This window comes from Ambystoma mexicanum, chromosome 14 (genome assembly GCF_040938575.1).
Source record: "Ambystoma mexicanum isolate Mex_15411 chromosome 14, UKY_AmexF1_1, whole genome shotgun sequence".
NCBI classification, from domain to species: Eukaryota; Metazoa; Chordata; class Amphibia; order Caudata; family Ambystomatidae; genus Ambystoma; species Ambystoma mexicanum.
This window is the reverse complement of record NC_090940.1, coordinates 31,492,430-31,507,352: the sequence shown is the minus strand read 5'-3', so window position 1 is coordinate 31,507,352 and position 14,923 is coordinate 31,492,430. Positions and strand designations below refer to the sequence as shown.

The following is a 14,923-nucleotide window of genomic DNA, read 5'->3' as shown; positions in this document are numbered from 1 at the left end:
AGAGGGTCAGAATTCATGTGGTTTGTGGTGTTGGCCTTAATCTCCATTTTTCCTGTGGCCTTAATCTCTATTTTTCCTGTGTGGTAAATTGTCTGGTTCTGTTGTCTTCCCACCCTTATCTATATTTGTGTGCTTACAGGTCTAGGGCCTACAAAATATAGCAGAAGTAAGTTGCGCCTTTAGGACACTGCCATGTGCTGTGCAGGCACTAGGGATTTGTAACTGCAATGTTAGAATGTCTGTCGCCCCCCCCACCCCCTCCTCCTCCACTGCCCTGTATTTATTTTGTAATGCTGTGTATTATTGACTCAGTATTTAAACTGAGATCTCTATATGGGTAAGCTAATATTTTCTAGAGATGGGTGTGGTCCAATTGTACTTTTGCGTCGGCCTGCTACCCCTACCTGAGTGTAGTCACTGTGTCCACGTTACATACATCTACGGAACGTTTGGCTTCCCCTTTTGGTTGGGTGCGGCGACATCCCTCTACGGGTAGTGATAGTAAAATAAATGCCTTAACACTAGAGAACACACCCCAAGCTTCAGATGCTCTTCAATCCTGAACTGCAGCACCCCTGCTGTTACAGTGCTGGGAGCAAACCACTTCTTTGCCAATGCCGCCGGAAAGAAGCAGTAAGCATCCACTGCAGAGATCTGCGTGCTAGCTGCGGCCGAATCCTGGCAAACCCGGCTCAGCCTTAAGGTCCACAGAGGCAGTATCAACAAGGTGGGAATTCATAATGGCAGTATTTAGAGCACACCTCAGTCCCTGCATGCACCTCCCCCACACTCGCACCCCTTTACTAGAACAGACAGCTCTGACTTGCAGAGCACTGCTTATTCCCCACAATTGAGCCAGACCCAATGGCTCTGAATGTACCACTTGCACTTCCAACAAAGATTAAAAGAAATATTACTGATAACCGTGCCAAACGGTTGCAGAATATTCTCATTCTGGTGCCCGTCTGGAAACAGTCAGCTCCAAGTGCAAGTATGGCAGACCTCCACCAGTAACGATCAGCCAGGGTACTGTACCAGCAGCTTCCTGTAACCCTGGCCAGGCTCCTGAAGAAGCCGAAGCAAGCAGAACACAAAGTTGTCCAGCTGAGCTTCACCAGGAGAGTAAAGAACCACGAAGGGCCTGCAAAGGACAGACTCCCAAAAGCAGACTTCAGGTCTCTGAAATAAAGACTGCAGCTGTAACTTGATAGATGCCATTCAAAAGAGGACAGGGAGAAGCGGGACGACTTACGATGCCAGCCAAAAGGAGAACACAGCAAAGCCACTGTGGTGGGGGCAAAAGAGGCCATACCAGGATCAAAGCTAAGGTTTAAGACCTTCCATGGGGCGTGTAGGGGGGAGCCTAGCAGAGACCCGCTAGGAGAGAGAATTCCCTTCACATCACCCAGTAGAGCGTCTACTAACCGCCCCCCTAACCAGATTCTGGAAGATAAAACACAAAATGTCAAATAAATTGAACAAAAACTGAATGGCAGCCATCCAGGACATTTTTTATTTCAGGCAATGGCTTTTGGTGAAGCAAGTAAACACCTGCACATTTCTTTCCGCCATCGACCTAGTCCTGGTTTGTGACCCTAGAGAATGCGAAAGGCCACTAAACATTGTCACCAACAAGTCCTGTGAGCGAACATCAATTACTGCCTGGGATAAACAAAGTTCCAGCTTAGGCTCAGAGGGCAGATGAGGTGCTCCTGAAAAGGTGCATTTTACTTCATCCTGCATGAAACATGTTTTATTGCAGCATATGGGTGTCCCTGCACCTGGGCGTCCCTGCACCTGGGTGCCGAGACGGAAAAGGCCAGGAATGTGCTTTGCACAGAAAGACCAAACTCACAAAAGAATAGGATTCCTGGCATCAGTCTCTGGTTGATTGGACCACAACATAAAACAGCAGGTCTCACCCCCTGCGGCACCCAGAAAACAGTTGTGAGCAGGCGCGTTTTATCCTGCTGCAGTTTTGAGGCCACCAAACATCAAAATACACTAAGGTCCTTAGGCAACAGCACGCTTCAAGCAAAGTTCCCAAGCCGCAGCCATTTAACGAGCTCCATAGAGAATGCTTTACAAGATGTACAAAGTTTGGTTCATGTAGCTCCACGATTTGCACTCCACTAGCAGTGACTAGCGATCACGTTGAAGAAATGATAGACTTCGTCCTTGTCATAGACTGCCACTTCAGTGGAACACTCCGAGCACTTGACTGGGTGATACGTCTCAGTCTCCTGCTCTGCTGGCTGCTGGGGTGTGTCTGCCACCCTCTTCTTTTTGGGTCTTCGCTTTTTCCGCCGGTCCAGGGCATCTTGATATTTTAGGACCTCTTCCTTGTTGACGGTGCAGTTCATCACAAACATGGCTCGGTACTGTGTCCTGTAGGATTCATGCCTGAGGGAGCGGAAGAGATTAAGGAGTCAAGGAGTGTCAGGTGTCGTAACAAACATACAAATGCTCTCATCCGGGTAACTAGGAATAAACTGCATTCTTTGGTCCCCCACCCAAAATTCCCAGTGACAGGATTCACAAGTGTTCATTTGACGGCTACCAGTGGTCTCGCAGTAATGGGGTGAAAACCAAGTAAAGTAAATTCCTCTGGTTTTTAGCCCAGGTGTCCCAAAAAGATCAACACTGCTTCTGGGCAGATCACACAGGGAAGTTCATAGGAAAATGGGGGAGCGTCAAAAGAGGAGCACGTGCAAAGTGGAGAATGGAGAGAACGATTAGCACAAAAAGGATCATGAACGGTATTAGGACGGCCATGAGCAAGAGCAGAACAACTCTAAAAAGGCAGTAAGGTATGAAGATGGAGTGGTGAGGCTTTTCCAAAGGTGAGCAATGAAAAGGCGACTGCACCCACAGCCAGAGATAGGCAAAATGGAAGTAGTTCCAAAAAAACGGGCAAGTGTAGCTGGCAATGCACATATGAAGGGGCCAAAGAGTAACCAGAAATGGGGCAAGATTGTGTCTGTGGGCTCCCCCCGTCCCCAGCCCCTCCTCTGCCCTGAGGCAAGGCAAATGGCCATTTTTTAAAAAAAAAATTTATTTACTTGCTTTTAATCGAAAAAAATGATTTTTACAAGAACCTTTCTTCTTCAGATGCGCCAAAGGCGCTTTTCATGGTCGTTTTTTTTGCGATGACAATTCTCAGGTCATATTCATTTTCCGCCTTCTCTCTCAGGATTACTCTGTTATTTAATTGTTCCTCGTATTTAGCTTACAATAGGCGACCTCTGCTGTTTTCATATGGGCCTGTGTGTTGGAAATCATTTTGAAAGCTAGATCTATCAATTTTACTGTCGCTATGGTCCATCTCGTTGTTTCTCCTGAGATTAGCCTATTCCAGACCGCCTCTTCATCTAGCGTCGTCGCCCCTTGCAGACATGATTGTAAATATCTGTCTCCGTTTGTGCATCTTAGGACTAGATGTTGCAATGTTTCCACTTCTTTATTTTTGCATAGGCGGCAGCTGTTATCCATTTTCTATGATCTAATGGCTAGAATTTGGTGGGTCATCAGCAGGTTTAATCTTGCCTTCAAAAATGTGCTCCTCATCTTTTTGTTCGGAAACTTTTTGCAGTAATTCAGTGGCTCTTTCACCCTATTAAAAGTCGGTGGAAGGTGGGTGAGTAGCTTATTTACTCTCGCTGTGTCTACAGTACGGATCCAGTCCATGAGTTCAATTTTTATCTTTACTCGATCTGGATTTGTTTTGAGATCTTCTGTGCATGATATTTCCTTTAGCGTTTCTTGTATTGTTGTTGCCCAATTGTTGAGCGCTTTACAGGTGCCCATTTTCAATTCTTCTGATATCACCGCAAATATTGGTAAGGAATCGGCCATTATGATTTTTCTATATAGTCTCAGCTTGCTTTGTTTCACTGATGAGGCCAAAGAGACCAGGCCCAATTCCCTTCTAATTGCGGGCATGGAGGTTGATTTGGGTAGGCCTTATACTGCCTTCCACATGTGCCCTTCCAATTTTTGCCATATTGAGTTCGGTAAGTTGAAGGCGGCTTCCATACCATAGATGATAGAAGGCACAACCTTGGCCTTGTAAAATTTTATCGCTGGGACAATGGAGAATTTCCCAAATTTTTTGTCAACCAGTCTAGTTTGTGCTGTAAGTCTTAACTTTGTCCCATAACTGGTCTTGTATTGCTTTGTCGCCTGTTGATCCATCTAAGGTTACCCCTAGGTATTTAAACTTGTCGACTACTTCCAATTTGGCGGTCTCCAAATGCCAATCCAGCTTCTTATTTTTGTTTGCGTTTTTTTCAAAGACCATCACTTTAGTTTTTGTTGTGTTGATTTCCAAATAATTTGTTGACATATAGTTTGCCAGATTGTTCAATTTTCGTTGCAGCCCAATTGGCGTTTGGTCGATAATGAAGGCATCGTCTGCGCACCATAGTCGTGGTATGATTTCATTTCCAATTTTTGGTGGGAAAGCTCGTATTTTTTCCTCTTCGATCTGGTAGTCACCCAAAAAAGCAATGAACAGGGCTGGGGCTAGTCGGCAGCCCTGTTTTACACCTCGCTGGATTGCAATCTCTTCCGACAAGATGCCTTGTTTACTCAGTTTTACACTAATTTTTGTATTTTCATGAAGCGCTTTTATTGGGGCCATGATGGACGTTGGGCATTTCCACTTGCTCAGTTTTAGCCATAGTTTTTCTCGGTCGATTTTATCAAAAGCTTTTGATAGATCTACGAATGCCAGGTAGATTCTTGGGGCTCCTTTTACTTTCGCTTTCAGGATCTGTAGGATCAGTATATTTATTGTCGTGCCTCCCTTCTTCTGAAATCCTGTCTGAAAAATGTCGAAGCAGGGTGCAGTCTTTGCCCATGTTCTGAAATGGATCAACAGCTGGGTTGCATAGATTTTGCCCACAATGTCTAACAGCGCTATGGGCCTGTAGCTTTCCGGGTCTTCTCTTTCGCCTTTTTTATACACTGGCACAATTATGGCCTTTAGCCATGTTTCCGGGACCATTTTTGTCTGGGCACAATGTCAGAAGATTTTGCTTATTAGCACTGCCCAAGCGTTCGCCGATTGCTTTAGGTCGACATTAGACAGCCAGTCGGGTCCGGGGGCCTTTGATGTTTTTAAATTTTTGATAGTCCTTTCAATGTCTGTAGTGTTTGCCACGTTCACCCAAATGGCTGTCGGGTCCGATAATCCTTTAGTTGTTTGTGTTTTCGGTCGCTCAAATTGTGCCGTTAGATATGTTTTCCAACTTGACACAGGTACTTGATTTGTCAGTTCCGGTGGCTTCGAGGGATTTGTTGCTTTGATTATTCTCCAGAAATCGCTTGTTTTCTTTGAGACAAGACTTTTCAACATTCTTTCCGCATCTTGTTGGTACATCCGTAATCTATGTTGCTTTAGCCACTGATTATATTTCTTAGCCTCCATCTGCCAGTTTTCCCAGTCTTCCTGCTGGTCTCTTTTTCTTGCAATTTTTCTTAACCTCCTCACCACTTTTCTTCTTTCAACCACCAGTTTATCATGTGTGTGCAATGCATTCGACGTTTTCTTCTGTTGACTCCTCGCTGGTTTTTTGTATGGTATTAGAAATGGTATGTAGTTCGGTCGAGTTTGTGGTGCTTGTCCTTGGGCTTCCTCTGGAAGTCTATATCTTGCTGTTATCGTTTTTACATCTTCTTCTGTTAGACGAACTCTAGATTGCTGGTTGTTTATTTCGAGATTGTGTTTGTACACATGATTTTCTGTTTGAGATCCTGTCCATTTACATGTCAGCAGATTATGATCACTGTGTGTGGTTCTTTGAACTTTGTATTCTTCAATTCTGGGTAGGAATTCTGTCGACACAAAGATGTAATCTAGGGTAGCTTTTGCATTCAAGCTCTCCCAAGTTGGGATGTTCTTTTGCTTCGGAAATAGAGCTGCGATGTTATGAAGATTTCTTGGTTTAATCAAGGTCTCCCATGCGATACCTCTCTCTCGGGTCGTGCCTTGACACTTTCCCAACTTTGTTTCTTTGTTCCCCTCCCTACAATCGGCGTTTAAGTCACCACATATGATGATGTCCGCATTCATGTGTTCCGTTTTGATTTCGTCTATCATCTCTGCCATTTTTGCGCAGTACGTTTTGTTTGTCATCTTTTGGGGGTTCCAATACGTGTTTATTATGATGACTTGGTTGCCAATCATCTTGCTCTTTGATTTTCCTTCGTTGGTCCATGTGGTCAGTATTACTAGCATCTCATATGATTCATGCAGTTTTATAGGTGTTGCCAGGCCCACTCCCATTTTCGTTGCTGTCAACAGACCTGAGGATGGTCGGCCTAACAAGCCCTTGCTTGCAGGTGCTATTTTCACTACATAGCCGTCTAGACCGGGTTTTTCTTGTAACCAAGTTTCTTGTAGACATATGATGTCTAGTGCGCTTAAGTCCACGTCGCCCGGTCTGGTTAGATGAGTATATCCTCGTGTTCCATGACCCCAGGATGAAACATTTCTTGCTTTCTTTTTGGTCACCACTACTTTGTTCATCCCACGTAGGTGCCGGTGACCGCGTTAATTGCTAGTTCTCTGTTTTGCGCATTAAGGCTGCTTTTAGCCATGCTAGCGGGCCCGTGTTCATTGACATCTCCTTTGTTTGTCTCCGGGGTGATTTCTTTGCTCTCTCGTTTCTACTGTGGCGGCCAGTTCTCTCTGGGCTAAAATGTCTCTGAAAGCGTCTTGGTTCCGCTCTCCGGTGTAGGTTATGATATTCTGAGCCCGTGTCCTGGTGCTCCTTCCTTGACTGCGTGTTTTGTTGTTGTTTTTCGTCCTTATGGTATCTTCGGTTCTCTTTTCTGTCTTCCGTTCGTCCATACTCCAATTCCAAATCGGTACCCTTTTCTTCTCTATGTTTTCCTATTCTATTAGATCGATACCGCTCTTCTGTCCGTGAAGTAAAATGGTATGGCCGCCTTCCTTTTTCATCATACTGAGGCTCTTTCTTTTCTTTTTGTATTTCTCTTTATTTCTGTCAACCCAAACCCATTTTGGCGCATTTCAATAGCTGCGTTTGCCTCCGTGTCTTGCCGGATTGGTTCTTTCACGTGAATGTATGCCTTTGCGATCTTTCCTCTATGGTAAGGCTCTACTAACGTGATGTCTTCTGTTTTTATCATTTTCAGCGCGTTCATTTTGCTCATTAATTTCAAAATCGTCTTCCTATTTAGGATCATATATCCGCTTTTTGGATCTAGTTGCTCAAGTTTGAATATACGTTCCTGTTTTTCAGCTTTCGACATACCAGTTCTTCTGTTGTCCTCTGAGCTTTTTATCACCTGTTGTCGGTGTGTTGTTGACCGCTCACTTATTCTTTGCTCTTTTGAGGGTTTTCGTCGTTCTTCTCTGTTCTTTTTTTGTATCTCCAATTCTGTCCTCTTTTGGGTCTCACTTGCCTCTTGGCTTCTTTTTGGTGTTTGGGCTTTCATGTTTTGTCTAATTTCTATTTCTTTCTATGATTCTTTTTGTTTTTGTATTTGCTGATCTGTGTTCACCTCCATCACTGAGTTGTTGGAGGCGGTCTCCCAATGTTGGGACAAGTTCATCAAGTTAGTATCACTCATAAAATCTTCAACCGAAAGGGGAGAGCTTCTCGTTTTGTCTCTTTTCCCTTCTCTCAGCCTTTTTTCTGGACTTTCCTCTCTAGTTCCTTTTTTTTTTCTTTTGGTTTTTCTGATTCCTGCTGCTCCGCCTTCTCTTTTGTTGGATCTTTCTCTGCCTTGTCATTATTCTTTAGTTTCAATATTACTGGAGCTTTTCTCTGAGGATGATCTCGGAGTCCTGATTTGATTGGGTATATTTGTGGGGGTTTGAACCTTTCCTCCATCACTTCCTTTATCTCATGGTCTCCTTTGTGTCTATCTGTGATTGCAGCCTTTTTACTTTCCAACTCCGATTTTTAGTTTTCTGATCCTCCTCCTCCGTCCCCCTTTTTAAGCACTCAATTTGTTTTTTTAAGTCCTCCAGTTCTTTTTCCCACCCTTTCTTGTAGGCGTCATTTCTTTCTTTTACAGCTGTGATGTATCTTTCTATATGCGTGATTTTTGTGGACATAGAGGCCAGAATTGATGTGTTATCTTGTATTCCTTCTTTTATTGTTTCATATAGTTTGCAATATGGGGCCAGTGCGATCGTTATTGCAGACATGATTGTTAGTAGATCCGGTTTTTTACTTGGGGACTACTTTTGTATCGACGTGCCTAATTCACTTATCCTTCTGTTTTTCGGCGATTTCGGTGTGCTGGCTATTTTCCCTGGCGTTGCCATTGCTTCTGTAAATAGGCTATCGCTTAACCTGGTTCTGTGTGATGTTTCCTCCGACCTTGTGCACTTAGGTTGTTCTTTCTGTGTTTCTCTTTGCTGGTTCACTCCATGTAGTTCTCTTACTTTCTCCGGGGTACGAAGTAGCTGGTCTAAATTCGGGTGTGCTTTTGCCCAGTCTTGGCAATCCGCGTTTTGACGTTGCTCTTTTGGTTGGAACACCCTCTCCCGGGCCAGGGCCTGTCTTTGGTTGTCGTCTTCAGTTCTTAAGGTATTCCCCCTCCTTCAGAGGGCGCCTCCTGATGTTCTTTTAAGGTGCTTAGCTTCCGTCTTTCTTCTCTTTCTTCTATTTGCCGCTGGATTGCTTTCGCCGCATTCTTTTTTTCCTGCAAGAGCTGCGACAGACCTATAGCTGGTGATCCTTCTAGCCCCATGGTGACCCAGGGGGTCTGTTGGCTATCCCCTCCGGAATTTACCTCGACCGCTTCCAGCAGTTCTGCGTCCGATATATCGTTTTCCGGGTCTAATTTTCGTTTCTGCTGGATGAAGAAAAATGCTTTCAATGTTCCTGACAAGGATACTGGCAAAGGTCCTTTTTTGCATTCCCTCATCTTTTTTTTGCGGTTTCTTTTTTATATTTTCTCCTGTCGTTTTCGTTTTTCCTAGCTGTTCACATCCTTTCTCTTTGGTATTTTGTTCATTTTATTCGTCTTTTCTTGATTTTTTCTTTGCGTTGTTGGTTTATTGGTAGTTATCCTTTTTTTCTGTTTTGCTTCTAGGGCTTTTTTCTCCAGTTCTGTTTCTGAATCTGAGTCTGACGTCCCCGTTTCACTTTCTCTCCAACTTTCTTCTGTGCTGCTTTCTTTCCCTTCGTGCCTGATGGATTTATTGATTGGCACTTGCATCCGATTCTCCTATTGCGTTCTCACTTATGCCTAATTCCTCATCAATGTCAGCAGACCCTGGCTTCCTGTGTACGCTTGCTTGTACGACTGTTTTGGGAACCTTCTCTTGTGGCCAGTCAAGCCTTCTTCCTTCCTCATTCCTTCCTCATTCTCTTGTGGTAAACTGTCCACATCCACACTTTCCCTTTCTTGAGTGGCAGTCAGATTATTAGCCTGGCTCTTTGCCAATTCCGCTATCTGCGTCCCTTTGGTATTCTCGTTTGGGCTGTTTGACCTCGGACTTTCTCACAGCGTTTCTCTAGGCCACTCCCCTCTGTGTTCCCCATCCGCGTGGGGCTCCTCCCAGCCCGCCCTAGGTCAGGCAAGCCTGTCTGTCCTGCTCCGCGGTTTGCTGGCTTTTCCGGTGATTTCTTCTCCCTCCGTTCCCTCCGGTCCTCGGCGTCGCGGCGCTCCTGCTGAGGTTCCGTCAGCGGCTGCCCTCCGGCTGCCGTTTCCGGAAACCCACTCGCCTTAAAAGCAGTGTGCAGGGCACTGGTCACCTCGGATCCTGGTAGGTCTCATTTTCTTTCACCGCTTGGGTTTATTTGCGGGACTTGTGGTTCTGTTGTTACTTGTGCGTCTTCCGCCTCTGGTTCGACGACGCACAAAGCTGCCGTCGTGCAAGCCTCTCTGAGCTCGTTGTTCATGCTGTTGTAACGAGTCCTCGGAGTATGTAGCTCCTTTTTTCCTTCGTGGCCAGTTTCTTCACTGAGAGGCGTCTTGGATTTCAGCCGCCTGGCTGGCGATTTCACACTCCTTAGACGCCGTTTGCTGTTGTCAGTATCTGAATCTGCTACCACCTCGTCCGGTTTTTCATTTCTACTATTTTTTCGCCCTTGATGTAACGGTGGTCTCTCAGATTTCTGGGCTGCATCCATATTGCGTCTGCCTCTGCCCCCGCGGACTCCAGCAGACAACTCTCCTCACCCAACTCCACTCACCGCTCCGCTCTGGGTGCAGGGTTTTTAAGCCCTCCCACACGCTGTAGTAGACAGGGGAGAGAGACTCCAGCAGACTCAACTCTCCTCACCCAACTCCGCTCACCTGGCCATTTGAACAAGGGTAGAATGGTATTAACTCAAGTCATCTCACCAGTCTCACTCCAAATGTGTTCATGTGGGCTTTGATCCTGGCCTCTTTGTAGTTTAAATTCTTTTTTTTTTTTAAAAAGGGTTGTGCCCAGGACCACAACAAGGTGTGGGGAGAACACATGCAAAGGTAGGGAAAAGGAGGCAGCTGCACACAAAGCTATGAGGTGATCAGGGTGGGCTAAAGTGAAAGGTCACATTCAGGAATGTACAAAGTGGGTGAAGCATGGAAAAATTGGCCTCACGGAAGCAACGCTTAAGGGTGGGCAAGGAAGAACGTCCTACTCAACTGTGGGCTTGGTGAACTAATATCAAGGAAACCATGGCTAAGAATTTGATGTGGAAGATCAGTGTCTGGCCAGAGGAAAAGGCTGCACTAAACGAAGAGGAACGCAATACTGTCAGAGAAGAAAAGTTAATGGAAGAGGCCCCTCTTTCAAGGGTGGGCACGAATGCCTTCTAAACCCAAGGTAAGCACCCTTTCTTTGCATTACTCAAAAGATGACTGATATTAACTCTACAGAGTAAATTCAGTACTCCGTATACCTGGCACCAGACTGCACTTCTATAAACTAGAAATGATGCAAGACCCACCTTTGGCAGTCTAGACAGAGTGTAGTCATGCAGGCTGGACAATTCAAGATGGCGTCGCTGTTGGGAAGGGTCTCGGGCTGGAGCTGCTGAGGTTGGCCAGGAAAATCTCTTCTTAAATTACTGTACCTGAAAAAAAGAGACCGTCAATTATGCTGTGATAAAGAAGTCTTCAATGTTAATCACCTTAAAACTGACATCACATTACTTGACATTCCTGCAGAGGAAGGAGTCACTGCAAACATACTTAAAGAAGTCTGAAGTCATGGTCTCCTGTGCTTCATAGTCCCCATCACCCGTGGCCAGTGTGGGCGTCAAAAACGTTGGTTTTATGCCCCTCCCACCTCTGCATTTCTGGTCTCTAGATGCCATGTGCTCCGGTTGTTTGCCCATTCCCTTACCGTGGCTACTATCTATCGGCCACCTGGTCAAATTTCCTCCTTCCTCTCCGAGTGGGCGGACCTCTCCTCAACCACTCAACTCCTCTTTCTTGGAGACTTCAACATCCACCTGGATGCCTCCTGTCTCCCTTCTGGACTCTTTCGCGACCTCTGCGACTCACTCTCTATTCTCCCGTCTGGGCCAACCCATTCTGCTGGGCACACTCTTGATGCCCTGATCTCATCTGACCTTCCCCTCTCTGTCCCTCTCTCCACCCCTCTCTCCTGGAGTGATCACTTTCTCCTCTCACCCTCCCTACCCCTCAGGCAAAACCACCCTCATCACTGCCATCTTCCTTCTCGGTCATCCGACCCGTGAAGCGTGTCAGTTGAGGCTTTCGCTGCCACCTTCTCACCCCCTCTTGGCTGACTCCCACCCTGACACAGCCCTCTCCACTCTCTACTCTGCTATATCTGATACTCTTGATATCCTTGCCCCTGTTATGAGAATCCGCCTGAAGCCCAAAGCCAAATGTAACTCCTGGTATGACTCGGATCTTGTCACCCTTAAACGCTTGTGCAGGGTGGCAGAGAGGAAATGGCGTGCTTCATGTTCATCCTCTGACAAACTGGCCTGTCGCCTGCTCCAAAGGCAATACCGGCTCTCCGTTCTCACCAAGAAGAGAGCCCTTATCCAAGCCTGCATCACTGCGGCATCTAACAATTTGGCTGAACTCTAAAATCTGCAAGGAGCTGGCCAAACCTGCTGCAGTCTCTACCTCTCCTGTCCCCTCCCAGGCCCTCTGTACGGCACTGGCCTCTCACTTCCATTTCAAAAACTCAGGACATCTTGTCCTCACTCTCCTCCTATCACCTCCCCCCCTCTATTCCCTGCCCATCCTCTGGCCCTTCTGCAGCCACCCCTCCTCTCTCCTTCTCTGCCTTTCCCCTTTTTTCTGCTGATGAGGTTGAGACAAGTCCGATCTATGAAAGTCTCGTCAACACAGGTCCACCACTGCTCCTCCAAAACTATCAAGGACCACATCGACTCCTTGGCTCCTGCCCTTGCTGACTTCTGCAATCACTCCTTCGCCTCTGGAGTCTTCCCATCCCCTCTCAAGCACTCCCTTGTGCACCCTCTTCCAACCCGTCCTGCCCAGCTAACTATCGCCCTATCTCTATCACTCCTTTCCTGGGCAAGCTCCTGGAGAAACTTGCCTTCTCCCAGCTTAATCTCCATGCTGAATCTGTCGGTAGCCTTCATGACCATAAGTCTGGCTTCAGAGCTGCCAGAAGCACGGAAAATGCTCTCCTGAACATCCGTGAGGACCTGCTCTCGAACCTGGACTCTAACATTCCATGTGTTCTCATTTTGCTCTATCTCTCTTCTGCCTTTGACACTGTCAACCATACCATCCTGATTAACCGTCTCTGTGATAACTTGGGTATCACTGGTCAGGCTCTGGCTTGGCGGACCTCTTTCCTCTCAAATCGACCCTCCCAGGTCCAACTGGGGTCTTTCCTGTCTGACATCTTTTTCTCTACCTGTGGTGTCCCCCAGGGTTCTAACCTCTCTCCCTGGCTGTTCAACCAGTATCTGGCACTTCTCACCCACCGCATCGCTGCTCTCTGCCCAAACTTTCAGTGCTATGCGGATGATACCCAGCTCATTTTCAGGCTACCCTCGGCCTCCTCTTCTCCTTCCCTCATCTCGGACTGTCTTTCTGCTATCCAGGAATGGTGTGCCGCCAACGACCTCTGCCTTAATGCCAGTAAGACCGAGATTCTACTCATCGGTACACCCACTCCCTCCTTCCCTGCAGCTCTCTGGCCGGCCTCTCTTGGCCCTCTTCCTGCTCCTACCTGCAAGGCAAAAAACCTCGGGGTCATCTTCGACTTCACACACTCCTTCTCTCCTCACATCTGACGTTTCTAAGAAGTCACACTACCAACTGCACCTCCTCAGAGGTATCCTTCCTTTCCTCTCCTTCCCCCAGAAGCTCACTGTCTCCAGAGCCCTGGTTCTCTCGAAGCTGGACTACTGTAACAGCCTCTATCTAAATCTGCCTGCCTCTACTCTCCGCCCTCTGCAACTCATCCAGAACAGGACTGCGAGACTTGTCCTTGGCCTCAAGCTCAGGGACTGTATCTGTCCAGGACTGAAATCGCTTCACTGGCTCCCTGTGGCTGCGAGGATTAAGTTCAAAACCCTCTGCATTGTCCACAAGGCCTTCTGGGGCCTGGGGCCAAATTACCTTCAACTCTCCCTTCCTAAATATCTTCCTTATCGAGCACTTCGCTCTTCCGCCTCCAACTCCCTCAGGGTCAGCCGCTTCTCCAAGCAACGAGTTGGGGGGGAGAGATCTCTCCACAGCAGGGGCCTCCCTCTGGAACAGCCTTCCTGCCTCCCTGAAACTTGAGGAGAACCATCTCCGGTTCCGGAAGCACCTCAAAACCTTCCTCTTTGCTTCTGCTTTCTCTCTCCCTCTCCCCCTGCTAAATCACTGAAACTGTACTGAATCAGCAACTGGGCCACTCACCAATCTTGGTCCTTGGCCCAGCCACACTCCCCTGCACTGCCTTCCTGGCAACCCCTACACTGCGGGACTGTCTCTGTATCCCTACAGCCCCCCTTCCCAGCACTTGTCTGCACTTGCCACCAGCTGGCCCTTATTTATCTTGTTCATTACTAACCCTGTACTGCACTTTCCCCTCTCCCTTTCCCCCCTTGCACTTTTCCCGTCCCCCCCTACCCATGCACTTGCGCGATCTGAATGACACCTGGCCTAGTAGGATCGTTGTCGGTCTCCCCTTGTTCCCCCCTCCCTGCCTCGTCGCGCCTTGAAACACTTGTGTATAGGCACGTTACAAATGCCATATCATATCACAGGGTCCAATGTTCTGGGAGAAACAGGCTTTGGCCATTTAACCATTCCACTGTGCCCCGGGTCTCTTGGTGTAATGGAAGCTGACTGTATATCCTGTCGGGCCACTGGGAACCAGATATGGCCCTTTGCACTCCAAGGAACACAATTTAATTTTTGATTTCAGAGTGACTTGTGCTTGTTGATGGTACCGAGTCAGAGCTTAATGGCATCAGGAGGTTCCAGGTTGGCAGCATGTGCCCACAATGCCTGGGGTGATGAGAGGCAAGTCCACATTGATAAGAGCAGCTCTCTAAACCCGGTGTCTGGGGCCAACAGAGGTCAACACAACTATGCTCTCCTTAGATGGCGGACTGTCTGAGGGGTAAATGTGGCAAAGCAGTCAAAGGATACCGACTCTTATGCCGGGGCGGTATAGTTTAATATGCAATAGCACAGTGAAGGACTAGCCGCACAATACATCAGTACAAATATTCTCTATACAGGTTTTACACAAAGAATTTTAGTTTTGGCTATTTGGTGGCACTAGTTAAACCGCCACTATTGCATTAGAGTCCAGTTAGAAGGGTTTCGGGGTGTTTGGTTATTTACTCACCCAGTGACTGACTCTCCACTACCAAAAACACATCCTCCTGCGATTATTCAGCTAACCTTATCTAGCAGTACACCATAACATTTACACTGTCTGCCACTGTTCTCTCAAAGCAGTCTTCCCAGTGTTAATGCTTTAATTGCC

The 14,923-nt window shown here is 47.0% G+C and overlaps 1 protein-coding gene across 1 annotated transcript in view; it reads right to left on the bottom strand.

The window, feature by feature from the left end:
- Window positions 1–1,490: 1,490 nt before the first annotated feature.
- Window positions 1,491–14,923, bottom strand: part of EAPP (E2F associated phosphoprotein) — a 109,111-nt gene continuing 95,678 nt past the window's right edge. The window contains exons 5-6 of the mRNA XM_069638457.1: window positions 10,926–11,051; window positions 1,491–2,403 (exon numbers count right to left, since the gene is read on the bottom strand). Coding sequence (XP_069494558.1) covers window positions 2,133–2,403; window positions 10,926–11,051 — 397 coding nt within the window. The 3' untranslated portion in view covers window positions 1,491–2,132. The remainder of the gene's footprint in view (window positions 2,404–10,925; window positions 11,052–14,923) is intronic.